The sequence below is a fragment of the Setaria viridis genome, chromosome 6, assembly GCF_005286985.2.
Source record: "Setaria viridis chromosome 6, Setaria_viridis_v4.0, whole genome shotgun sequence".
NCBI classification, from domain to species: Eukaryota; Viridiplantae; Streptophyta; class Magnoliopsida; order Poales; family Poaceae; genus Setaria; species Setaria viridis.
Window position 1 is genome coordinate 2,274,975 of NC_048268.2, and position 25,869 is coordinate 2,300,843.

At 43.7% G+C, this 25,869-nt stretch overlaps 3 protein-coding genes and 1 long non-coding RNA gene across 6 annotated transcripts; 3 read left to right on the plus strand and 1 right to left on the minus strand.

Annotated features, from left to right (window-relative positions):
* Positions 1–3,548: 3,548 nt before the first annotated feature.
* Positions 3,549–6,418, plus strand: LOC117860390 (GDSL esterase/lipase At2g42990). Of its 2 annotated transcripts, XM_034743665.2 has the most exons (4): positions 3,549–4,451; positions 4,549–5,038; positions 5,287–5,354; positions 5,941–5,994. In XM_034743665.2, the coding sequence occupies exons 1-3, from the start codon at positions 4,029–4,031 to the stop codon at positions 5,304–5,306; spliced, it is 933 nt and encodes a 310-aa protein (XP_034599556.1). In that variant the 5' UTR covers positions 3,549–4,028; the 3' UTR covers positions 5,307–5,354; positions 5,941–5,994. The 2 variants fall into 2 exon arrangements, with proteins under 2 accessions (XP_034599556.1, XP_034599555.1); XM_034743664.2 differs by lacking the exon at positions 5,287–5,354 and having other exon boundaries at positions 3,562–4,451; positions 5,941–6,418.
* Positions 6,419–6,532: 114 nt separating this feature from the next.
* Positions 6,533–9,207, minus strand: LOC117860741 (uncharacterized). Its single transcript, XR_011898586.1, has 4 exons — positions 8,388–9,207; positions 7,862–8,297; positions 7,682–7,783; positions 6,533–7,058 (listed from the first exon to the last, which is right to left on the minus strand). It is a non-coding gene; the product is annotated as an uncharacterized lncRNA (long non-coding RNA).
* Positions 9,208–10,541: 1,334 nt separating this feature from the next.
* On the plus strand, positions 10,542–13,835 carry LOC117859964 (uncharacterized). Of its 2 annotated transcripts, none has more exons than XM_034743169.2 (4): positions 10,542–11,954; positions 12,981–13,022; positions 13,111–13,300; positions 13,536–13,835. In XM_034743169.2, exons 1-4 carry the CDS (start codon positions 10,695–10,697, stop codon positions 13,601–13,603), a joined length of 1,560 nt encoding a protein of 519 aa, XP_034599060.1. In that variant the 5' UTR covers positions 10,542–10,694; the 3' UTR covers positions 13,604–13,835. The 2 variants fall into 2 exon arrangements, with proteins under 2 accessions (XP_034599060.1, XP_034599059.1); XM_034743168.2 differs by having other exon boundaries at positions 10,553–11,954; positions 12,867–13,022.
* Positions 13,836–18,110: 4,275 nt separating this feature from the next.
* On the plus strand, positions 18,111–21,582 carry LOC117861587 (uncharacterized). The gene is made up of 5 exons (XM_034745160.2): positions 18,111–18,313; positions 18,509–19,918; positions 20,539–20,694; positions 20,791–20,980; positions 21,228–21,582. The coding sequence occupies exons 1-5, from the start codon at positions 18,197–18,199 to the stop codon at positions 21,311–21,313; spliced, it is 1,959 nt and encodes a 652-aa protein (XP_034601051.1). The 5' UTR covers positions 18,111–18,196; the 3' UTR covers positions 21,314–21,582.
* Positions 21,583–25,869: the final 4,287 nt, after the last annotated feature.

Below are 25,869 nucleotides of genomic sequence, written 5' to 3' on the forward strand. Positions count from 1 at the left end.
TCCACTTGATTTCTTTGAGAAGACAACTTGCATTACAATTGATGTTAAATATAATAGCGAAACAACCAAGAGTGGCGATTCTGAAAGCATTAAACAAACATTGACAACAGATGATGGGTAGTTAGAGAGTCTGACATCTGCTGGCTTCAAGGTAGGGTGTTCTGTTTTGTTCATACTGTGATTTTTTACCATCATTCATGTAGTGTCCGTAAACCAATTGATGTTGAATGACTTATATGCACTCCATTTTTTTCGTTGTAGGTGCTATTTCAAATCCTAACCTAGATATAGTCATGGTTGGTTGCCGGATCCATGTGGACAATACATCTGCTAGCAACATTCCTTCTGAGATCACAATTTTTCATAGAGTCATTAAGCTGGATGAAGGCATGATATCATACTATGATATTCCATTTACTACTGCTGAATCACTTTTGGCAGATGAAGAATTCACAATTTCTATTGGGCGGACGTTCGATGGCCATTTGAATGATAGCAGCATTCAACCACCAACAAACGAGTCCCCCCCCCCCACCCATCAAATGGCTACCTAGAAACAAATTGAAATAGTTTGCTTTTGCACATCGAAACCAAAAATTAATCTCATGGATACATATAATTTGGAGAGTAAAATACACCGGTAGTCCTTAAACTTGTCTTGTGGTGTCATCTAGATCCCTAAACTCTTAAAATGCATTTTTAGATCTCCAAACTTGTCTTAAGGTGTCATCTGGGTCCATAAACTCTCAAAGTACATATTAAGATCCCCCAAACTTGTCCTTGGTTTCATCCGGGTTTCTAAACTCTCAAAATAATTTTTTTTTCAAATCTTAAAACTTGTCACATGTGGCTGATCCTCCTCGCTCCTTACCTTCACAACCACCTTATGCTAGTGATCACGCATGTGTTGCTTAGTGCTTGTTTGGGGATCTTAAAATGCACTTGGAGAGTTTAAGGACTTGGATGACACCACGAGACAAGTTGGGGACCTAAAAATATATTTTGAGGGTTTAGAGATCTAGATGGCATCTTGAGACAAGTTCATGGACTTTAAAATGCATTTTGAGAGTTTAGAAACCACATGACAAGTACAGAGACCACCCGTGTATTTTACTCTAATTCGGAAAAATAGGTGAGCGATTCATGCACAACATCCCTTTCTTTTATCAAGGGTTCTAGCAATTGGTATCCTTTCATAAATAATTGAAATGCAATTTCATGATCTGAATCTTTAATTGTTGGAATTTTTTCAAGTTCTTTTGCCAAGCCATGAATCCCTTGAATTGGATTTGTGAGGGACCAAGTTGAGATGTACCTTGGTCTATTTGTGATGAGTGATTGACTAGATGATTTGAAGTTTTACCGGTTGAATCCATATTTCATATACGCATGATTATGCTAACGGCTAACCGGATGTGTTGTGTTGTGTACGTTGTGTTGTAGTGTTTGTGTAAACCATATCTTGTGTGTTGTGTCTCTTGACTTGTGATGTGCAGGTGTAGGATGCGACATGGCGGTCGATGGTATGAGGTGAAGGTCAAGCGAAAGGTTCAGGCTGATGTACTAGGGCTGTGAAAGGTGGACACGAGTAGGGTTAGACCGAGGGACCCGAGGAGTCCGGGCGGAGTCATGGGCGATCCACATGGTGCACGGAAGAGCAAAGTACACGAACGGTGATGGAGACGGCGTCGGTCGAGTCAAGTGGGACGGAGGCGAGTCGAGTAGGCGACCTGGAAGCTGGGAGCGAAAGACGATGCGTCGAAGGTTTGGCGGAGGCCGGACATGCGTCGACATCTGTGAGTCACGTCGTACGCGACGTGCAAGAGGGTTTGGCGGTTTGGCCTCAAAATCGGGGATGAGTCATGCCTGCAGGGTGTGCAAGAGGGTTTGACCGGTTTAGCCTCAAAATCGGGGGACGAGTCTGGTGCGGCTGGACGACGACGAGTCGGAGGATGCGTTGCACCATCGCGAAGTTTGCGTCGAGGCGAAGGTAAGTCGTGAAGGTGCCGGGTCCGTCCGATGTACGAGGAAAAAGCTAGACGATTTTACCCCTATGGGATATTTGATATGTATATTTCATGTAAGGGCATTCTGGTCTTTTTCTGGAGCCTATATACGAGAGATGGCTGGTTGAGGCAGCCATCCCTTTGGTTGTTTTGGTGGGGGGTTTCTCATTTTATTTTGTGAGAGTCTTTGGGAGGTGAGAGGAGAGAGAGGTGAGTGAATTTTTTATTTGATTTTTTGCCATCCTAAATTTGTTTGTGCTTGGGATTGGCTTATAACCGAATATGATGGAGTAATCCAAAGATCAATTTCGTGCCATCTTGTTCAAATCTCTTTGAACCTGAAATTTATCTTTTTCATATTTTTCAGAGGTATTTTTGGGGATTTTTCTTTTTCGCATTTGGATTGGCTCCAAATCCAGTAAAATTTGTTGGTCGGTTTTGTTGCTAAGATCCTTGTGAGCAACTTTGGTATGATACCCTTGAATTTTGAGTTTTCTCCAAAACCGTGTTCTTGGCAGGGTTTCGGTTCTCTCCAAGATCCGCGATGGATACTTGAGCTTTTCGAAACCTTTTCTATGGATGTATTAGCCCTTAGGGTTGTGCATCTATGACTCAAGTTTTGTTTCAATCCATCTTATTTTGAGAGGATTTTTCGGTTGAGGTTAGAGGTGTTCTTCCCTGTGTTCTTGTTCTGTTCATCTGTTCAGGGCGTCGGGCAGCAGCAACCGGTGGCGCACGCGCACAGCAGCTGCGAGCGCACGCGGGCCAGGCAAGCGGCGCAGCAGCATCGAGCCAGGCGGGCCAGCGCAAGGGAGCAGTGCAGGCCGGCGCAGCGGGCCAGGCAACCGGGCTAGCAGGCGGACAGGCCAGCAGGCCAGAGGTGGCCCAGGCAGGCGCGCGGAGGCTGCAGGCCGAAAGCTCCCAGGCCACGCTCCTGGCCCAGCAGCGTGCAGGCCCAGAGCGCACCGCAGCAGGCCGCTGCAGCGTGCAGGCCCGGCAGTGGGGCAAGCATGCCCAGCAGGCTGCAGCTGCGAGCGCTAGGCCCAGCGCGCGACAGGTGACCAGGCGGCCCAGCTCTGGCGCATTAGCAGTTTGCATTTTCTTTGCAGGTGAGCAAGGACAGTAGCTTTTCAGTTCAGGTCTGCACTTGCCAAGTCCGTCTTGAGTTTGATTCGCAGAACCAGGATCAGCGAGTATTTAATTCTTGTGAACTGTCACCTTCATACTATAGTAATGCTACTGCTGATTCCTTTATTTAAACAATCATGACTTGTTTACATGCTAATTAGCCTTTGCATTAGTGAACTTGGCTGACGTATACCAGCAGATACTATCTAGTACTGACCCTTGGCTAATCACTTATCTTGTTTAATCTAGAATTAATTATCCTTGCATGATTAGTTAAGTAAGTGGTTTAGTAGTAACTTGGTTTGTTATTTCTTGAGCAAACTTTTAGAGTCACACTTTGCGTTTGCTTCCGCTGTATTTTAAACGTCTCTAGTTGTTCCTATGGTGAGCTTGTAACGCATTGACTTGTGTCATCTTAGCAATTAGACGCGAGATGTATTTTGGGTAGCAATTGGGATATAAGCTTGTTCCCCAGAAGAATATTAAATGCTCCCATTCACCCTTCCTCTAGTTGCTTATCCCAATCCTTCAATTTGACTAAATCCGAGTATTATGGACATTCCCTCGTTTCCATACCGGAGCATTTTTAATCTTAAGTTTCCTATTCTGTTTATTGAAGAAAAAAATCCATTATCAGCTCACTCTTTGTCAATTCCTCCGGATAAATCTACCAACCATGAAATTCCAGGCAACTTCACAAATTAAATGCACCAAATATTTGCGGACTCGGCCTCTGAGATGGATGAACAAGAAACACGGTCCAGCGTCACATCGTTTGCCGAACCGGCCTAAGCTGTTCCAAACTTCCAACCAGAATCGAAGCACACCGGCCGCACGAGTGATTCCTGGCACCGCGGCGACAAAGCTATAAATCCACGTACTCCATCACCACAAATGAGCAACAACCCGCAGCAAACCACGAGTACGCTCCTATCTACTTGCAAGATGCCCCTGCTGCTGCACTGCATGACGACGGTGCTCTTGGCCATAAGCCTCTTAGTCCGCGGCGGCGCCGCTGACAGGGTCCCGGCGGTGATCGTGTTCGGCGACTCGACGGCCGACACCGGCAACAACAACTTCATACAGACACTCCTCCGGGGCAACTACACGCCCTACGGCCGGGACTTTGCCGGTGGGGTCGCCACCGGCCGCTTCTCCAACGGCCGCCTCGCCGTGGACTATGTCTCCCAGGCGCTCGGCCTGCCGCCTGTCGTGCCGGCGTACCTCGACCCTGGCCACAGCATCCACCGGCTGGGGTCGGGTGTGAGCTTCGCCTCGGCAGGTAGTGGGCTGGACGATATAACGGCGCAAATCTTTGTGAGTGTAGGAGTATTGTTTTTCTCTTCTAATAAAAGCGCATATATATGGTCAAAGGTTAATTACTCAGTCCATCCCTTTGCCCTTTCCTTTGCAGTCAGCAGTGACCCTGACTCAGCAGATCGAGCATTTCAAGGAGTACAAGGAGAAGCTTGCTCGCGCCAAGGGCGACGCGGCCGCCAGCCACGCCATCGCCCGTTCACTCTACCTCTTGAGCGTCGGCGCCACCGACTTGCTGGCCAACTACCTCCTCTTCCCCATCAGGCGCTACCGCTTCACCCTACCGGAGTACGAGGAGTACCTCGTAGGCGCCGCGGAGGCGGCGGTGCGCGCCATATACGGCCTCGGCGCGCGGCGGGTCCGGATCCCCGGGCTGCCGCCGCTGGGGTGCCTGCCGCTGCAGCGGACCGTCAACCCCGCCAGGCCCGGGGACTGCAACAAGTGGCACAACATGGTGGCGCGGAGCTTCAACCGCAGGCTCAGGGCGATGGTGTGGAGGCTCAACCGCGACCTGCCGGAGGCGCGGGTGGTGTACGTGGACCAGTACCGGCTCCTGGGGGACATGATCGCCAAGCCTTGGGTGTACGGTGAGTGAATCATAGCTAAGCGCTGAGCGAAAAAGCAGTCATAGAGCACTCAGCCCTCTTGTCCCGTTGTGCAAGTAGTCGAGAAATAGCAAAAGCTTACTCATAATATTATGGACAGTTTATAAGATCATAAAATAGGATATGTGCACAGCACAACATTAAATAAATAGGGTAGTTGGCAGCCACGAGCCAGCGGGTTACTACTATTTTTTTACCTTCGGTACTTACCATTATGATCTTTTCTGTAGCTATGGACTCCCAGTTGTAGGTCCCATCTATTTAGACTGTTTTGACAAATACATTGTGGTCGCCCAATGTAAGTGCTCCACTGCAGCACCTAATTATATTAAGCTGATTTATGTACTTCCTCTCTTTTTTATATGTCATATTAGATTTACGTTAAATCAAATTTGTTTAACTTTGATCAAATTTATAGAAATATAACAACTACAATACCAAATTCGTTTCATAAATCGACCATGGAATATATTTTGATGGTGCATATGTTTAATAGTATTTTTGATGTTATATTGTTTCTATAAACTTGGTCAAAATCGGATAGGTTTGACTTAGGACAAACCTAATACGACGTGTAAAACCTCTCCATTTTACACGTCGCATTAAGTTCGTTCCAAGTCAAACTTGTCCAACTTTAATCAAGTTTATAGAAAAATACAAAAATATCTACAATATCAAATTTGTCGCATCGAATTTATTATGAAATATATTTCGATAGTGCATATATTTGGTAGTATGGATGTTATTATATTTTTTTTTATAAGTTTGGTCAAAGTTGGATGGGTTTGACTTAGGACAAATCTAATGTGACATGAAAAAAAATAGAGGGATTATATTCTTAGTTATCGTCAAATTCATGGTGTAATCTGTACTTGGATTGCTAGGTTTTGAGAATTCAGTGCGAGGATGCTGTGGTACAGGATACGTTGAGACAGGAGTGTTGTGCAACCTGGACAATGCACTGACATGCGAGGATGCTGATAAATACGTGTTCTTTGATGCGGTCCATCCATCAGAAAGAGCCTACAAGATCATAGCCAATGCAATTGTACATGCCGCATCGCACGGACTCAAGTAGCGACACCATCTCATTTCGGCAAATTTGCCAAGCAAATGTTGGCTTATTTGAATTCTACATCATAATCCAATTTAGGAAATGATTCTGGGTTAGCAATGTAGAAAGTACACATTACACAGTTTGTGTTGTGCCGTCTAGTATCATAGTGTGTAATACTATTCCCTTCATTTTAAATGGTAAGTTATTTTAGTTTTCCTAGATAGATAGTTTTTCTATGTATCTAAGCATGATCTATCTTTAGATAGATAGCAAAAGTTATCTATCTAAAAAGGAAGTATTATACCGCTACAAACTATCAATTGATGATCACTTAATGCACTACGTGACACCCTCCATAATTATAATGGATGGAAAAAAATCAAAAACGTTACCAGATATGACATATGAACACTATTGAAAAAATCGCCTCAGTACTAGTTCCCAAACCCCATCTTGTACCGGTTGTACAACCGATACTGGCAATCCGGTACTAAGGGGGGTCCTTTAGTATCGGTTGGGGATTCGACACCGCGCGCGTGGGGGGCTCATTAGTTCCAGTCGGGGATATCAACCGGTACTAATGTTTTTTCCTTTCTTTTCTTATTTTCTATTTCTTTATTCTATATTCGTATTTCATATTTATTTCCTTTACGTATACTAGTTCTAATACGCTAATATATGTAAAGTTCTATTTACCTTTAATATAACATTTGAGATATTATATATATATATATATTGTGCGTACACATATATATAGACATATTGTGCATACATATGTCGTATTTACTATTCTGAACCCGACTCCGGAGGGTGCACTAGATTAGATCCGTTATTATGAAACTTCCCCGCAGGATTTGCGACCTCGTCTAGAAAAAATCCACATAATTGTTCTTGTATTGCCCTAAAAACTTCGGTCTCAAGGAGTTTATCCTTCATGGCCATCATCTGTGTTATTGACAAATAAATTAGAAATACTTAATTTTAATTTTTTGAACAATTGAAACTTTTTTGAAGTATAAGAAAATGACTTGAAATACTTAATCTAATTTTTCTAAGTATATACACATGAATTAGTTTTTTAAGTATAAGGAAATAAATTGAAATATTTAATCTAATTTTTCTAAGTATATACACCTGGATTGGTTTTTTAAGTATAAGCATATGAATTGAAATACTTAATCTAACTTTTCTAAGTATATACACATAAATCGGTTTTTGAAGTAGAAGCATGTGAATTGAAATACTTAATCTAATTTTTCTAAGTATATACACATGGATTGTTTTTTGAAGTATAAGCATGTGAATTGAAATACTTAATCTAATTTTTCTAAGTATATACATATGGATCGGTTTTTGAAGTAGAAGCATATGAATTAAAATATTAGTCTAATTTTTTTAAGTATATACACATGAATTGGTTTTTCAAGTATAAGCAAATGAATTGAAATATTTAATCTAATTTTTCTAAATATATACACATGCATTGGTTTTGAAGTATAAGCAAATGAATTGATTTTTAAAGAATATACACATGAACTAATTTATTAATGAGAATTTTATATACGTACGGTTAATTGGTGGTCGGTCATACGGTTCGGATGCATAAAGGCGTGGATGCCATCACAAAAGTAGTATCCACATAAATTAGTATCCGGCGGCTCTCTCAAACACTGTATATAAGGAAAAAAGTTATGAAATATTTGTTGTGTTAAAGACAGTGTCACAAGATGTGAAAATTGAATACATACCAGGAAATCTGTGTTCCAAATAAGTTTCTCCTTGAATTCACCCGTGTGAGTTCGACAAAATTGAGCCCAACATTTGTTCACAACGTCCATGATGTCAGCGTATTTTTCTTTTGGTTTCCTCAAAGAGTCGAAGACATACACGAAGCTCATATCGAGCACAATAACAAGGAGTATCCAATGGAAGTTGTACATCCAAATTGAAGCTAGTTAGTATTATGTTTAACTACAAGTTCAGAAAAAAGGAGATGGGAAAAACGCTCACTTGAAGTTCCACGTTAGTAATATGTACTTCTTGTAATAATGCTTGCTGAGGAACTTCAATATATTCTTTAAGGTCCGATTTGGTTTATCCCTTAGATTATTTTTGTGTATAATTTTGGGGTCCATGGAGCCTACATCATGGTATCCGTTTTTGCGATAAGTCTGAATCTCCATCCTGCATGATACAAAGTCGAATAGGAGTTAAGACATCACAAATTGACTAGATTGGAGATTTTGAAGTTAGAGGAATATATTAAAGACTTACAGGATCCAACGATTGATCAGTGATTTGTCTAGTACGTCTTGATTGAATAGCATATACAGCTGGTCTAGCAGCACATTTATGATGTCATCCGCATGGAAGTAACGTTCATCACCAATCCGTACTTCCATCACAGCCATACCCTGTGTTGTAGCCTCCACATACCATTCATGCAGCTTGTACATTTTCGTTGGGAGATGTTTCACCAACTGCGGCCACACGAGCAGTTTACCATACTCATATTTCCATTTAGCAGGCATAGGGTGCATTGGGATGTCATCCTCCCCTCGAAGTTGCGCTGGTGTTAGATTTGTATCTTTAGAGAATTCAGTCAGGTTCTTGTCAAACTTAGAAAGCACCACAAGCGGGGCAATCGATTGGTTGGATTGCTGTCCAAGTTGAGGAATAGATTTCCCACTTTTCTTCATCTTCTTAGTGTAACACTTGGTGTTTTGATAATCTAAGATGACAAAGAAAGGTTAAGGGTGAATTGTGGAGAAAAAGGAAAGAAATTGACTCAAAGTCAAATTCAAGTCGAATTTGACCAAAATTTGAATTTTGGAATTTAAATTCGGAAAAATTTGGCGAAAATATGAACTTGAGACTTGAGAAAGTTTAGAACTCAAGGAGATGAAATTGGAAACTGAATCAAGTCCAAAACTCCTCAAGAAATGCTTTTGAAAACGAAAAACAAAGAGGTACTGTTCACTGTCTGAAAACAGGAAAATCCAGCAAAACATTATGAGTATCCATTTTGGAAATTGATTTCTGCCAAACTTTCCAAGTAAGTGGACAAAGGCAACTGCACAGCAATGAAGTATGATCTTTGGACAAGTTTAATAGGGTGTTGTCGATCAGGAATAGTGAAGGAATCAAAGTTAAATTAAGGTTCAAAGTCAGCACTCTGGCCAGTCTCGGCCTAAGTACTGAACCTGCACTTTTTCCAAGTCTGAAAACAGCAGTATATGGCTATGTTTGGAGCAAGATTCAGAGCAAAGTAGTGCAAGAAGTATGTGTGTTCATGGGCAAAATGGAATCCTTGTTAGTTGTAGAGCATGAATGGTTAATGGTTGGACTAAATAGATCAAGAATTAGCTACTCAAATCAAGACCAAAGAGGGGTAAATGACTCTGAAGAAGGGTCTGTCGAACTGAAACAGGAGTTTCAGAACATTTCAGTCTGCTCAAGAGAAAAATTCAAAATTCCAGCCTTTGGGATGTTTATCTCGAATTAGAGCCAATATACAAGTTAAAGTGCTTGAGTTTATCTACAACTTTGCTTAAGAGGCTCGTGGACCGTCGGATTCAAAATCGACCGTGGGGAAGGTCTGAACTTTCGGAGTAAAAGAAGAAAAGGGGAACGGTGGTGAGCAGAACAGAGACGTGTTGCCGCCGGGTAGCGTCGCCAGTCTTCCAGCTCGGCGCCTAGGGCCACCTCCTCACCACGCAAGCCTACGACTAGGCCACAGTGTCTTTCATGCGCACGGTGAAAACTTCATATATTTACTCCTCCCGCCGCCACGCTCATCTGTTTCACTGCGCCACTGTTTTTACCACCGCAAGCAAGCTTCTGTCGCCTGGTGAGGTCGCAGACCCCAACAGCCTAGGTCAGGGGGTTTTTGGTTGAGGTTGTGTTTGTGTCTGTGGCGCATATATAGGCCTCTTTTTTAGAAGTGTGGGGGTGTGTTCTTGACTGGAGTTTTAGTCCTTAACCGAACTTTTGTACTATCTTTTCTCTTTTAATGAAATGACATGCATCTCTCCTACGTCGTTCAAGAAAAAACTATTGCCGGTCAGAAAACAGAGTGAAACGCTATAGCGCTGAAGAGGGATGATCTCTGCCGTTGGATGAAGATCGGACAGCTCACGAGAAGTAGGTGAAGCGTTGTATCTGACACCGACTTCGCTATTGCACTAACTGAATGGCTTCCGATTGCCTGACTGAACTGCACTCCTGACAGGAAGTTTCATGAGCACTCTCACTCTTACAAAAGTTTCTTTTTGAGGAAAATAAAATAAATGAACACGTAGCTTATGAAAGAGAAAATAAGAAAAAATTGGTCCAATTCACCGAACGGCCCAACTCACTACGTCAGTAATCTCGTGGCCCAATCTCAAGGCAGCAGCAGAATCCAAAACGGCAAGCGCGCTGCGCGCCCGCTCGCCTCCGCCTCGTCGTTTGAATTTTGAACTCCCGAATCCCGAAGAGGCGGCGCCTTGTTCGACGAGAGAAAGGGGGGAAAGAGTCGAGTCTCGGCACCATTTCGACTCCTCGTCTTCGGCGAGAAGCGCAGGCCACCTGCTCGACGCGATGCCCAAGTCGCCGCCGCGCCGCCGAGCGGGCGAGGAGGGGCCGCCCGACCGCCTCAGCGCGCTCCCCGACGCGCTCCTTCACCGCGTCCTATCGTCCGTCAAGGCGTGGGAGGTGGTACGCACCTGCGTGCTGTCGCGGCGGTGGCGCCACCTCTGGGCGTCCGCGCCCTGCGTCGACCTCCGCCTCCGTCCCGGCCGCGCCGACGGCGACGACGCGCCCGAGGAGTTCCCCCGCTTCGTGCGCCGCCTCTTCCGACACCGCGATGCGTCCGCGGCCGTGGACACGCTCCGCCTGCGGTCGAGCGACGTCGACGGCGCCTTCGATGAGGACGACGCCAAGTCCTGGATCCGTGCCGCCATCAAGCGGAAGGTTCGAGTCGTTCATCTGATTGGACATCGCAACGGCCTCGCGGGGCTGGAGCCCGCGGCGTTCGTCTCCAGGCACCTCAAGGTCTTGAAGCTGTCCTACGCCCAGGTCGACGACAACATCCTCAGGCAGCTCTCTTCCCGGTGCCCATCTCTGGAAGAGATGGATCTGAAGGATTGCTTGATTTCTGGCCATGAGATTTCGTCCTCCACTCTGAAGACCTTGTCAATGGTCAAATGCAACATGTTCTGGGGCCTCTCTATCACTGCTCCCAACCTTGTACTGCTGCGCTGCGTTAAACCGATCGGCCAAGCTCCATCTTTTAAGAACCTGGGGTCGCTTGTTGCAGGCACAATCATACTTGATGACTATTGTTTCAGTGATGATTTCGAGGACTTCAGCAAGGACGAACTCGATGAAACCACTGATGACGATGAATCAGATGATTCCAGAGATGATGGGGTTGGTTATCACAAGAATAGGAAACACAAGATTAAACCTATGGTGATATTGATGTCTGATGATGATGAACTGGATGGAGATTCTGATGATGATGACAGTGATGATGGTAAGAAAAGGAAGCGCAAGGCTGGAGCTGGATATGGATTTGGTTTACCTCAGAAAAGACATAGGCTGGGTGTTTGCAAGGATGGGAACGATTATGGTAGTGATATTGAAAGTGATGATAACACCTTTGAATATAGTGACATTGCAAATGATTGTGATGTGTCTAGCTATGATGGCGTTGGCCAGAGTTCGGGAAAAGATGGTAGCCGTTGGGTCTATGGAGAAAATTCTGGATCCAATGACAAAAAAGTTTTAGGTGGCCAAGATGTTCTTCAATGCCTTCTGAATGCTACAAGTTTGGAGCTGCTTGCTGATGCTGGAGAGGTATAGCCATCATCACCTTTTTCCTTTACATCTGTATCTCTTGCAATATTATCTTTTATTTCATCAAAATGTTGTTGAAAAAGTAATTTCAGCTCTTTTTCTTATTTTTTACTGTGAAACCCTTATTTAAGTTTCATCATATCACAGGAGATGCACACAGTTTGTGCATTTCTGTACTCGTAGCTGATTTATGAAAGAGTTTGGATAGAGAGTGATTCTATGTTTTCCATCATAGCAGGGCAATAGATTGACTAACAAAATGATGGTGCTCCAAGAGAGCTTTGTTTGGCATTTTGTATTCTTGGAACATGGCATCTGCTTACCTAATTTCTATCTGCATAGTAGAACAGAATTAGTTCATAGAAATGTTTGTGTCTTGACATCACTCTACGGACCATTCCTGTTTACACATTCATACTAAAAAATATAAATGCATCCAATTTTACCAAACATGATATTTCCTTGGCAATATATCACTGTGTAACTATTTTGTACACTTTGCTCATTAGCATCACTTGATTACTTATTCAGCTGACTTAGGAAAGAGTTCAGCCAAATAAAATAATTTGTTTTCCCTGATTTCTTACTCAGCTGAACCTATTGTCAAACAAAAGTATGTTGCTGCAAGAGAGCATTTGTCATTTGTTGTTGCAACTGCAACTGCAGCAGCATATATATGCAAATAATTACCATCTAACATAGTCCTGAAAAATCTTTGCGCATTTATGATAGTAAATGAAGATGCATCCCATTTTAGGGAAGATGGTAAAACCTTGGCCATATATAACTATGTTAGTATTTTTCTTCTCTGCTTAATTGCTTATTGAATAATTAGTTTCATGCACAATGAGAAGGTTAATTCACTTACAGTTCTTTGCTGGAAGCCTGAAACCTTGCTTTTATGCTATGAAGGTGATTCTTACTAGAGAACTGAAAAATTGCCCAAGTTTTAGCAACCTGAAGACCTTGTCCCTCGGTGAATGGTGTGTGGGTGCTGATTTTGACGCATTAGTGTTCTTTCTGCAGCATTCACCTAATTTGGAGAGGCTTTTTCTTGAACTTAAACTGGTATGGCACATATCTTGTTCATGTTACTCACCTGAGTTTTGAGTATATGAGCACATGTATAATGACAACTGTGCTGTTCTGCAAAAAGAACTCAAACTTCAGGAAGTCATTGGAAACTGGTGTCAAACCAAAGGGAAGATCTTTTGCTTGCAAACGCCTTCAAATGGTGAAGATCAAATGCTCCAAGGATGATGTAAGAGTCCACAAGCTGGCACATTTGTTCAGAGCTAATGGTGTGCCAGTGGAGAAGATTTTTGTCCGTCGAACTGGCAGCACATGTGAGTCATACATTTCCTTCACATATCTGATTTCATATTCGTTTACAATGCCTGTGTTATATTACTACTTTTTCACCATTCCTTCAAATGCTAGATGCTATGGTTCAGTCGAAGCACAGCTACATTATATATTTTCCAGGATCTTCTTTTACCTGTTGGCAACAAGCCATTCTGTTTACTCAAGCTGTGTTCAATTGTGCTGGATTCTAATTTACGCACTCATCCACTGTACCAGATCTCCGTGGCAAGAAGATGATGAAGGATCTTGCCAGGCATGAACTACAGTTCTGGGGGGATGACTAATATCCAGTTATCCAGCTATCTTATCAGATGTTAAGCGATTAGTTTAATCAGTTTTTTGTTAGCAAACTTGTGATTTGCATTAGAGCTTGGATTTCAGGAAGCACCGATCTTGGTTGTGAAACTGTGATACAGCGATATGATGCTTTGTTTGGGTAATATGTAAGATGGAGAACTTATGTTTACCCAAACGTTGGAAGGTTCTTCTCTTTCCTGGTGAATGAGTTAAGACGCACGCACAATGAGTCATAGTGCCTTACGTTAGCTTCTTTTCGATCATTAATGAGCATAAATCTGCTATTTGCCTCTGAGTATTTCAATGCTCCGGTCTTTTATACTGAATCTTGTGGTATTCCAATGTTTTAAATAGCGGGCTAAAGGGTTTAGCGACAGCACTTTAAACAGCTAATAAGCACTTTAAAACAGCTAATAGTGGAGCTAAATGAGGCTATAGCGGTTAAGTTGTACATGAACACAGACAGTGCTACCATGCGTCAAATAGCTATAGCGCAACCATAATGGAAGCTATAGTGGGAGATTTAAAACCTTGCTCCTGTCCACGGCGCTGCGGGTATGGCGTCCTCAGGCGCAAACCGTGAGGCAGGGAGCTCCGGCCACCACGGCGTTGAGGAGACACCCGCCAGCGGAGAGTTGGAGGTGCTAGATTTGGAAGAGATGACAGGTGGGCGCTACCGGATAGAGAGAGGAGGAACAGAAGGCGGACTGGTGCTGGACTGCTAGGCGTTGGCCTTGAGGGAAAGGCAGGGGTAACGTTGACATTTTCCATGACCTCTCCATGCTGGCACGCTAAGGTGGCTTGCCACGTCGGATAAAATGGTAAAATTGTAACATTTTTTTCGATGGCAAATATGTAAAAGCACAAATATCTCTTGAGGAGCGACATAAATAATTAAATATCCCCTGGATATAGGCACATGAATCCAAATTTAAGTTGTTCCGGCTTTCCAGAGTGCTATCACACTTACCTGAAAGCTACAACTACATGTTCTTGAATGTGAATAATTTGCATTTGCCATTGCAATTTATTTGATTATTTGATTCTGGATCTGCCATCATAAAATCCTTTATCCCCCTTACACCATCGTGATGCAATTTCTTGCCAACCTTTTCCCCTTGGAACCACAAAGGGTTCTTGCAAATTATAATTATTATTTTTGTTTATATTTAAGCATTTTCCCTCCGTCTCGTAAAGAGTGTGTGTGTTTAGACTCTAAATTTTATAGTATTCTTTTAGAACAACTCCAACAATAGCTCCTAATTTAGGACCCTACTTTCTGGGACTGTAAATTTAACCCACAACTCCAGCAACGACCCTTAATTCACGACCCCTACTTTCATTTGACATACGGGTCCAGCCTACCATTGAGCTAGCTGTTTCATCCCCTCCCCCTCTTCCTCTCTCTACTCTCTCTTCCCCGCACTATTCTCTCCTTCCGCTCCCCGGCCATCTTCCTCCCTCCCCTGACCACCACTTGAGCTCGCCAAAGCTGCTCTCGCCATCCCCTTCCACCTCCAGCGGCGGCCACCTCCAGGGACGCGTCGATTTGCCGAGCCACGGCGGCGCTCGAGCTCCCCCTTCCCCAATGGATCTGGGCGGTGGTGCTCCAGCTCCTGCTAGGGGTGGTAAAGGGTCCTCTAATTTAGCCTAGCAAATTTAAGGATCGGGCTCAATAAGGGCTGGACCATAATATTATATGATTTTGAACTAAAAATAGATAGAGCTGAGTTGGATTGTGAAGGAGTCATGAGGGCCATGATCCATTACCACCCCTAGCTCCTACACGATGGCCCATGCGGCGGTGGGAGAAGCAAGGGCGTCACGGCCATCGATGACCCACGCAGCAGCACGGAGGAGCAGGAGCGCCAATGCCGGCCCTGATAGTGGCCAACGTGGCGGCGCGGAGGAGCGGGGGTGCCGTGGCTAGCCCCAACGGTAGCCTGTGGCGCTCGAGCTCCCGCAGCCCATCACGCCGCCGTCGCTCCTTCTCCCCATCCCGACTCTGCATCCGTCAAGCCAGCGCAACACTAGACGCCACTACAAGCTCGGGCGCCACCCCTACTTCAGGTGCCCTCGCTCGCTGGTGCCCTTGCTCGATTTGCATCGGTGCACGCTTGATTGGCTGTCGGTGGGCTGTGTGGAGGTGGTAGCTGGCGGGGAGAGCAACCGTCCGTGAAAGCGTATGAGGTAGGATGAGGGACGAACAAACGAAACCGAAAAGTAGGGGCTTCTCTCTCTACACGTGGGAGAAGGGGTTGGAAGGGGGAAAGTAGGAGCCTCCCTAGAGCAGGGATCCGAGTAGAGGTCCTGCTGGAGTGCGTTTTTTTGCACTCGGTTCCTACTTTTTGAGTAGGGGCCTAAGTAGGGCCTCTGCTGGAGTTGCTTTTACCTTTTAGTAAACATCATTGATATGGATCAACTAGTGAAACTCTAGTCGATGCGTGATTTCTTCCTATCTATCACACTACTAGAAGAAGTATATGCAATGTTCTGCCTAACCAAGCAATATATTTAACACTCAGATTCAACCACGTGCAACTAACCATGATATCAAGCTCTCAGTTTATAGTAGATCCAAAGAAAATCCAACTACCACAAAACGAGGGATAGGAATCTTGCAAACCAAGCTGTAGGGCAAGAATTACAAGATGGAGTCGGATGATCCAAACGTGCTTCGAAGAACCACAGCAGAATCTTCAAATCACGCTTTCAAGAAAAACCCTAGATAGGTTTAGGCCTCACAAACAAGTAACACCAACTATTCTGTCAGCCCTTAGACTTTTCTGGAAAATAACTCACGATAACTCCAAAATCCCCTTTACATGGGTGTACAATGTCCTATTTATAGTGCACGCAGGCACAACCTGACTAGGACCTAACCTTACTCTAAACAATATTGTATTCGGACTTTGCCTCTAACTTACATGCTAACTTCACCAAACTAAAAGTAACTCACGTGAAGAATAGTAGAATAATCTGGTTCTGTGTTGCTTCAGCTCGACCCATATATAGCTCCTCCTCTTAAGCACAACCAGCATGCATGAATGAATAAAATAATCCAGCTGTCATGCAAATATTACTAGATGATTGCACTAATCACGCCACCAATATAAATTGCTTTGGCCTGCTATATTGGACCATCTTGTGTTGCAGCTTTACTCCAATAAAAGTATTGCACGGCAAGGCAATAGTAGAAGCTAGGATTTCTTTAGGTTTCTTTCTATCTTCTTTGACATCAAAAGATAATGCACCAAACTGAACAGTGACAATATGTGAAGTATTACCTTGTGAAATTATTGGATCATTCCACTTATTTGCAACTGCTCTAGGATTAGGACTTAATGTGCTTTTAGTACTTGGATCCGCATCTATCATCTAATTAAAACAATATTCATTTATTTAGAATCCAGAAAATTAAACAAATAGCACAATTTTCAATCACAATTAGTATTAGTTATTAGGGGTAATATAGACATTTCTCGCCATTACTAGTGTGTCTGAAATTTTCTAAATAAACACTTATTTTTGGCCGGAGGGAGTAACTATCTACAGATAAATTTGACAAATACTACCGGAGGGAGTAACTATCTACAGATAAATTTGACAAATACTACCTCCATCCCGCAAAGAGTATCTTTTAGAAAATGTCAGACACAATAGTAGTCCTGAGAAATGACCATGTTGCCCCTAATTACTCATATTAGTTGTTATTGAAAGTCACAATGTCTTTCTAGAAAAATAAATGCGCATACATTGAAACTAGAAAAATAACATCATTTAATTATTTGATTTGCCCTACACGCTTCTCCATACATTAGTGTGGGTGTTCTTTTAATTAGATGATTTTTAATATAAGCTAAAGGGATTCTCTTTGTGAGATAAATTTTAGAGTCTAAAAGACACTCTTTGCTGGATGGAGAGAGTAGACCCTAAGACAATTTAGGCAAACAAATGCCCGTTTATAGAGTAGCTTCTACAAAAGTTATGAAAAATATCGTGCAATTTTTCTTCTCAACCTTCAAAGCATCATCTAAAGTGTGATCAAAATTTCAAAAAGAAAATATGGTGCAGATGATTCTATTTTAACTACTTGACATATTTCCAGCTCAAAATAGTGACTTTGCAAGACTTTGTATAGAGCCTTTAATGTTTAAACTGAAAAACTTCGCTGTCTTCCAAATGTGTTGTGAAAATTTATGACTATTTGATGTTTCGTAAAGGATGAGATAAAGTTAAAACAATATGTTTCCTTTGTTATTCGCAAAAAAAAAATCTTTCCCTTGTTAAAAAAAAAATCGTCTAATTGTGGGGGCGATATTTCTGTCAAATTGGCAAATCAGGAGGGCTTCTGTATAATATTAAATAAAAATTAAATATGTATTTTTTTGACAAAATTGGGAATCGCGCGAGTACCATGGTACCCAGCCAAAGTCAAGCCTTTGAATAAAGAATTTCAAGTTCTACGTTTCCCTTTGTTCAAATTCTGTCCAGACAGATAGAAGGCTGTTGGCGCGAAAATAAGCACAGCAGCGCCCTTCGTCGCTGCCGAAGGCCCATTCGCTCGGCTCCAAAATGGCATGACCTCCGCTCGCCTATCGCCGCCTCTTGGTTTCAACTTTCGAAGTTTGGGACTGCGGGAGCCGAACACTCACCGCCCATTCCTCCAAGATCTCAGACGAGATTCTTCTCTTCCTGTAAGTTCGATCCATTCCTCCCTCTTGGTTGATCTCCTGTTCCTACGTGATGCAATTTCTCTTCGGTGCATTCTTTTCTTTCCTGCGAAACTTTGACATGATCTGCCGAAAATAATCTTGCAAGAATCCAATTTCCGCCCCAATCAATCTCGCCGTAGATTGACGCTCCCCTTTGTATCTGGATGTTTCTTGCAGGGATTCCGGCAGAAAAGCTCTGATCCTTGGGTTGGTGTTCCTGACCTTCGTGGCCGTGCAGGCCACTTGTTCGACGCAATGCCTCCGAAGGTCACCAAGCGCTGGGTGCCGGTCAACCGGGTGGAGGGAGCGCCCTGCGGGGGCGGGGGAGGCGACCCTGCCACCGCACGCCGCAGCGTGCTCCCAGACGCGCCCCTGCACCACCGCTTGGTGCCCCCGAAGAACACCACACCACCGAAGGGCACCATGCGGTGGGTGCCGGTCAACCGGGCCGGTGGAACGGCGGCATCACGCGGGCGCGAGGGAGGCGTCCCTGACGCTGACCGCCTCAGCGCGCTCCCGGACGCGCTCCTGCACCACATCATGTCGTTCCTCAAGGCATGGGAGGTGGTGCGGACCTGCGTGCTATCGTGGCAGTGGCGCCACCTCTGGGCGTCCGCGCCGTGCATTGACCTCCGTATCCGTGGCGACGACAATGGCAATACGCCAGAGGACTTCCCTGACTTTGTGCGCCACCTTTTCCGCCGCCGGGAGGTGTCAGCAAAGCTGGACACGGTTCATCTGCGGTCGAGCGATGATGCCGGTGCACATGATGTCAGGTTGTGGATCCGTACTGCGATCAAGCAGGGGGCTCGAGTTATCCATCTTGTTGGGCATCGAAAGGAGCATTGGCTTCGTGGTAGCAGCCTTGCAGTGCTTGAGCATGCATCATTTGTCTCTTGCCACCTCAAGATCTTGAAGCTGTCCTATGCCCTGATTGATGAAAACATCCTCAGGCAGCTTTCATCTCATTGCCCGTCTTTGGAAGAACTGAATCTTAAAGATTGCTTGATCACTGGCCATGAGATTTCATCTGCCTCTCTGAAGGTCTTGACCATGTTCAAGTGCCAGATCAATGTGAACCTGTCTATCTCTGCTCCAAACCTTGTAGTGCTGCGCTGCATCTCACCAATAACCCAAGCTCCATCATTTGAGAACATGGGGTTTCTTGTCACAGGCACTATAATACTTGATGATTATGCCTTCGGTGATGATTTTGAAGACATCAGCAAGTATGAACGTGATGCAACCACTGATGAAGACGATGATTGTAGTGATAGCAATTGGAAGAACAAGACTCGATATGGATTTGGTGCTCCTCTAGAAGGATATGGGCTTGGTTACAAGGATGATTATGGCTATGGTAGTGACATTGAAAGTGATGGCAACACATTTGAATATAGTGAGATTGCAATCGATTGTGATGAGTATGGCATCAATGGTGATGGCCACAATTCTACTATGGATGGTAACCGTCAGATCTCTGGTGAAAACTCTGGATGCAATGATAACAAAATTAAAGGTGGCCATAATGTTCTTCAGAGCCTTTCGAATGCTACAAGTTTGGAGCTGTTGGCTGATGCTGGAGAGGTATAGCTATAACTGCTTTCCGCTGTTTTCTATATCTGGCTTTTAGTATGTATTTTTATTTTCCCAAGTATGTTGTCAAAATAATTTGGCGGAACAGTCTATACCTTCTGTTAGTGATACCCAGTTTAGGTTTCACCAGATCGCAGAATCTCCAATCCACAGATTTTGCACATTTACTCTTTAGTGGGGTGCGTCACACCATCACCTGATTTCCTACTCACGGCTGACTTAGGAAACAGTCCAGATAAAGAGGATAATCATTTTCCATCAGTGTAGTGCTTATTCGATTGCCTACTGAAAGCATGTTGCTCTGAGAGAGCGCTATTCATTGTTTGATATTATTGCATGTTTGAAATAGATGCTATTATGAATTAGCACAGAATAGGTCTTATGGATCTTGTTCCTTGACACTAGTATACTGGACAATTCTCATTTGCACATTCATACTAGAAAATAAATTTGCATCTCCTACTTTGTTAATGGCGAAACTTCTTTGGCAATATATCACTGTGTTTTTCTTCTTTTCTTTTCTGTGTGTTGACTAATTTGGTTGTAGATTCTTATGAAGGTTTATTCGATTACTTTTATTATTTACTGAAAACTCATTTTTGGGTATGTAGGTGATTCTGACTAGAGAACTAAAAAGGTGCCCAAGTTTTAGCAACCTGAAGACATTATCCCTTGGTGAATGGTCTATGGATGCTGGCTTTGATGCATTAGTGTTCTTGCTGCAGCATTCACCTAATCTGGAGAGGCTTTTTCTTGAACTTAAATTGGTATGAACTTTTACATAATCTTGATTGTATTTTGTACTTGAGCTTTGAGTGTCTGGGCTCATGTTTACTAACAATTGTGCTGTGTTCTGCAAAAAGAACTTCAACAACAAGAAGCCGTTGGTTAGCAGTGTGAAACCAAAGGAAAAATCATTTTCCTGCAAACGCCTTCAATTGGTGAAGATTAAATGCTCCAAGGATGATGCAAGAGTCCATAAGCTGGCGCATTTGTTCAGGACTAATGGTATATCAGTTGATAAGATTTTTGTTCGTCGGACTGGGAGTGCCTGTAAGTCATAGCTTCTCCTTGTATATCTATTACAGTGCCAATATCTTTTTTTGTCCAAGAAAATCAAAGTACTTTAGTTGCCTGTAGCTTGTCCATGAAAGTTTAAATATGATGGTTGGTCGCTTGATGTTTTTCTCCAGACTATTCTTTTGTGAACTATACAGATGAGCTATTCTGTGAACTCAAAACTTTGTTTTTTGTGCTTGACCTTAATCTATGTACTCATCTACTCTGATATTTATAACAGATCTCCGTGGCAACAAGTTAACGAAGGATCTTGCCAGGCTCGAACTGGAGTTCTGGGGGAAAGTAATGCCCACTTGTCCTGTTTAATCGGCATTGTGTCTTATTATGTGCAATGAGCCCAATCGTTTTTGTTTCAGCAAACATGTGGTTTGCAACAAATCATGGATTTCAGGATGCACTGATCATGCTTTTTGAAACTGTGGTGCAACCTCGGATGCCTCTTTTGGGGTAACATTCCAAACGTGTTGGAACCCCTCTTATCTTCTCTAGTGGATGAGTTAAGACCTTCTGCATAGTGCCTTTAACTCTGCTTTGGATCGTAATGAGTAAAACCATTATTTGCTCGAGAGTTTCTATGGGTTGCAGGCTTGACTGCGTTGTGCTTGTTTTCAAGTATTTTGAATCCTGTGGTTGCCTTTATGAGAGATTCTAAAGATCATATATGCAGCTTTGCTGCATTGCAAATCGTGATGAAGCATTCCCTATCCTCTAATTCATGACAGTGGACAATGTGGTAGCAGATATAATCATAGGAATCCAAATTCAGCTGTGGACTGATGGCTCACACAGCTGTCTAGACGCATGTAAGCTAACGCTAAAGGTGCTTGGATATCGACTAGGAAGTGAGAGTATATGGATGCATCCGTGCAATGTATTCTTCACTGCACATAATCTACGTGAATTCCGTTAAGATTATTGCATAAACAGGGTGGATTGGATGTAACTACAGAGAACTGACCAATACATACAAACTGTGTCACACAACTTGACCTAACCCAACAGTTAGAGATCGAAACGGGCACAAACCTACCGAGTTTTGCTATCTCAAACCCATGCCCACGAATATAAACCCGCCTTCTAAAAAAACCCGTGACCCATCACGGGTTTAATTTTATGCCCAAACCCATACCCATCAGGTTAATGGGTCCTCACGGGTCGCCCGTGGATACTAAAACAAGCAACAAAAACAATTATCATACATACATATACATTCACAATTTAATTTATATGCATGCTGTCTTGCATGCATGTTTGGCTGGTTCTTTCCAAACCAACAGGGAAGGCAAGTCCTTTTGCCAGACCATGCCTAAAATAGAATTTATCCCTGCATCTGCAATGGCAACAAATTATACGAGTTGGGATAAAAAGGAAATTAACATAAACTGCCAACGTGGCCACATATGGTCTACCAATCAACAAGAGTTGCCTTTTTCCATCCAGAAGCCTTAAATATTTTGCTTCGTCTATTGCAGACCGATGCAGCAGGAAGATGCGCGTGCACAGAAAAATCCAAGCGATAGGCAAGGAAGATGCGCGTGCACAGAAATATTTCTGCATGTTAGAAAAAATGAACTGCAGAGATCAAGGCCATCAGAACTCTAGCACCAAGGCGGCGTCATCAGCGCGCTCACCAATCCTGACGTGATCGTTGGTAAAATTGAACCACAGCGATCGATCACTGACGGAGACCATGCATATGCCAACGTGGATCATGGTCAGGAAGGATGCCAAGATTGTGATGCAGGTTCAACATGCATGCCAACGTGATCATTTTTCTTCCTTCTGCCGTTCTATCACATTCTTTGGCAGGTCCATCTGCTGCCGGTAAAGATATTTGTTAACACCACAAGCTAAGTCCGGTGTGGATTAATTTGGATCAACTGTACCCTTGAAAGGATGCTGGAGTGGAGGCACCATTAAGCTATAAAAATAGAGGCATAGACACGTAATTGCCACCAAGCAACATGCATGTTAAATATCCGAACAAAAGCATAATATTTCATTCCTTTTTGAGGGTTGAATATGTAAAGTAATGTAATGTAAAGTCAAATATAAATGTGGCCACCTGTTTGAAATGCTGATTAGTTAGACATTCATTTTCTATTTACATTATTCTACTGTTTTTTGTTGAGTGCTGCTAAAATTTATTTCCTAAATGAGGCCTGTGCGAATGCACGGGTTGACGATTAGTTGATAAAAATCAATGGAAATATAAGAAGACAAGATATAAGAGTTATCCAAACATAATACCACATTTTAACAAATAGGACAGTGTCACAAGTGCATAGTTTAGATCTTAATAGATCAGCTAAGAATTTAACTCATGATAGGAAGTAGCACATACATATAAGAGTTGGGCCTTGACCATCAAAATTGATGTATTGGTTAAGGAAATGGGTTTATTTAGTGGTATATGACTGGGTCTAAAAAACCCATGGGTTCACGGGTTTGGGTTTTGTGTTCCCAACCCACACCCCAAACGTAATGGGTCTGACTTTTTACCCATTAACAAACCCGCAGGTAGAAAAATTAACCCATGCCCGTGCCCTAATGAAATAAAAACCCATTAGGTTTCGGGTTTCAGGCACCCATTGCCATCCCCTACCAACAGTGCATCAAAGTAGGAACACATGTCAATTTTAATAAACTAGTGCACAAAAGAATCAGCAGAGAATCACTTCTCCCTAAAAAAACTGTTCGGCAGAGCTTCTGCTAGAATTAGTTCTGGGAACTCTGTCAAATGCACCCTAATTACACATTTGTTCTTTTGTGCTTGACCTTAACCTATGCATTCATCCACTGCTTGATTTTGTACCAGATCTCCGTGGCAAGAAGATGTCTAGAGTTCTTGCTAGGCAAGAACTGGAGTTCGGGGGGGGAGGACTAATATCCAGTTATCTAGCAACAATTCTAGTTGGATCCGGATGTTTCCAATCTTTGCTTATTTTGTAAACCCCGAACTCTGGCACTGCTTCTGGCACCTCTTTTGGGTAAAAAGTAAGATGGAAGACGGAACTTATGTATGGATATTCAAACTTTGTGATGTTCTTCTCTTTTCTAGTGGATCATAGGGGTTCTAGCAACTTTGCTTTTGACCCTTTAACGAGTAAAACTGCTATTTGCTTGAGCTTTCCAGTGGGATGCAGACTTGCATGCACTAGGCCAGAAAGCATAACCACCCGCCAGCACAGTGGCTCTCAGATTGCCCTTCAGCTTGAGACCCAGTAGGTCATTCTTGAGGGTACGAGACAGCAGCAGGAGGCTCAGAGGTAGCAGATCCTACAGCAACAGATGGTTAACTCTCAAATGTTCACTTTTCTCTCTAGATGCCTGTCCTGCCTAGGACAGTTGTATCGTCACATTGGGCTGGAGCCACCCCCACTTCCTACCACTCAGCAGCTCCAGCACGATCCCACAGCTCCTGCTCCTCCGATTGGTGGTTTCGTGCAGACTCCCTTGGCCACTTTCCCAATTTCACCTCTTTTGCAGACAGGGATGTTTTCACTACCACAAACCACCGGGCCACAGCTTATATAGTCACAGCCTTCTTTTCTTGAGCAGCTACGGCAGGGTCAGTTCACGAGTTCGATGTCGACTCAGGTGTCTCCTCCGTTCTCTACAGCTCCACTTGTGTTCGAGGAGACACCGCAACCTTCTCTCCCAGCACCGAGGTTCAGTTCTCCTCTTCCGTCCTTTGTGACACCTCGGTTCGAGAGGCTTGACAAGTCGGATGCCACTCTTCGCTCTATCACTCAGCAGATTCACACAGAGATGGTTTCCGAGGGTGTGCCCGCTTCCTCTTGTGTTGATCCAACTCTTCCCGAGAGTTCTCCCACCATTTCCGGCTCGAGCTTCGACGTCGATGTCTCGGGTTACGTTGTTCAGCCCTCTAGAGCCGCCGCTTCTACCTCACCGCCTAATTCACCGCCTCAGCAGGATTAGAGTCTCCTTTTTGGTGCTTCATTGCCAAAGGAGGAGATAGATAGGGGGAGTAGAGATAGGGGGAGCTTGGGGGGGTGTTTGTTGATTCTTTTGTGGATCTTCATGTAATAGACATGTCGTTTGGCTTTTGTGCGTGTTGGATTGTTAGCATGTCTACTCATGTGTGTGGTTACCTTTATGTTATTTCTTGTATGCTTGTTTACCTTCTCCTTATCTTGTCATGCATTTTGTTATTGAGTTGTGCTTTAATTTAGAGGCTAAGGATTTTTCTAGAACTAAGTGTCACAAGGAGATGAAGAACACTTAGTTCTAGTTTTTTTCTCTCTTCCCTCCTCTCTGTCTCTCCTAATTCTAGATCTAGATCTAGATGACAAGCTAATGAAACTAGATATGATGGATAGAAGTTCAAAACGAAGGCTGGAATGGCACAAACTCACCTTATATAGCTACCTCCTCCAAGGAAATCAGGACCAAAACCTTCCCTCTTAGATTTGGTGTTTTTGGAGCTTTTCCCGAGCTTCTCTCTGGCAAGCACCAAATGGAAGGTTGCCTGGGGAGGAAGATGAACAAGAGCATTTATACTGTGCTCTGTGATGGCGGGCGACATAAGCCAACCGCCAGCACAGGTCACCCCATCTGTGCTGGCGGTGGGCTTAGGTCTACCGCCAGCACAGTGGCCTCTGTGCTGGCGGGCCACATAAGCACACTGCTAGCACATATTGGGTGATCTGTGCTGGCGGGTGCTTGCATCGCCCGCCAGCATAGTGCCCACTGTGCTAGCGGGCCCAACAATTCTCTGTGCTGGCGGGCGCCAAATTTCTTATACCAGCACAAACCGTTTCTGGCATAGTGATGTGTGTGCTATGTTGCAGTCTTTAATTTGAATCCATTGATTTTATGATCACTGTTATTGTCAAAAG

Bases quoted from the DNA above. Each gene is read 5' to 3' on its own strand.
- LOC117860390 (XM_034743664.2), top strand. From the start codon at position 4,029: ATGAGCAACAACCCGCAGCAAACCACGAGTACGCTCCTATCTACTTGC. The intron at 4,452-4,548 runs GTGAGTGTAGGA...TTTCCTTTGCAG, and splicing joins ATATAACGGCGCAAATCTTT to TCAGCAGTGACCCTGACTCA. The intron at 5,039-5,940 runs GTGAGTGAATCA...TTGGATTGCTAG, and splicing joins CGCCAAGCCTTGGGTGTACG to GTTTTGAGAATTCAGTGCGA.
- LOC117859964 (XM_034743168.2), top strand. From the start codon at position 10,695: ATGCCCAAGTCGCCGCCGCGCCGCCGAGCGGGCGAGGAGGGGCCGCCC. The intron at 11,955-12,866 runs GTATAGCCATCA...TATGCTATGAAG, and splicing joins TGCTTGCTGATGCTGGAGAG to GTGATTCTTACTAGAGAACT. The intron at 13,301-13,535 runs GTGAGTCATACA...CCACTGTACCAG, and splicing joins CCGTCGAACTGGCAGCACAT to ATCTCCGTGGCAAGAAGATG.
- LOC117861587 (XM_034745160.2), top strand. From the start codon at position 18,197: ATGACCTCCGCTCGCCTATCGCCGCCTCTTGGTTTCAACTTTCGAAGT. The intron at 19,919-20,538 runs GTATAGCTATAA...TTGGGTATGTAG, and splicing joins TGTTGGCTGATGCTGGAGAG to GTGATTCTGACTAGAGAACT. The intron at 20,695-20,790 runs GTATGAACTTTT...TTCTGCAAAAAG, and splicing joins TTTTTCTTGAACTTAAATTG to AACTTCAACAACAAGAAGCC.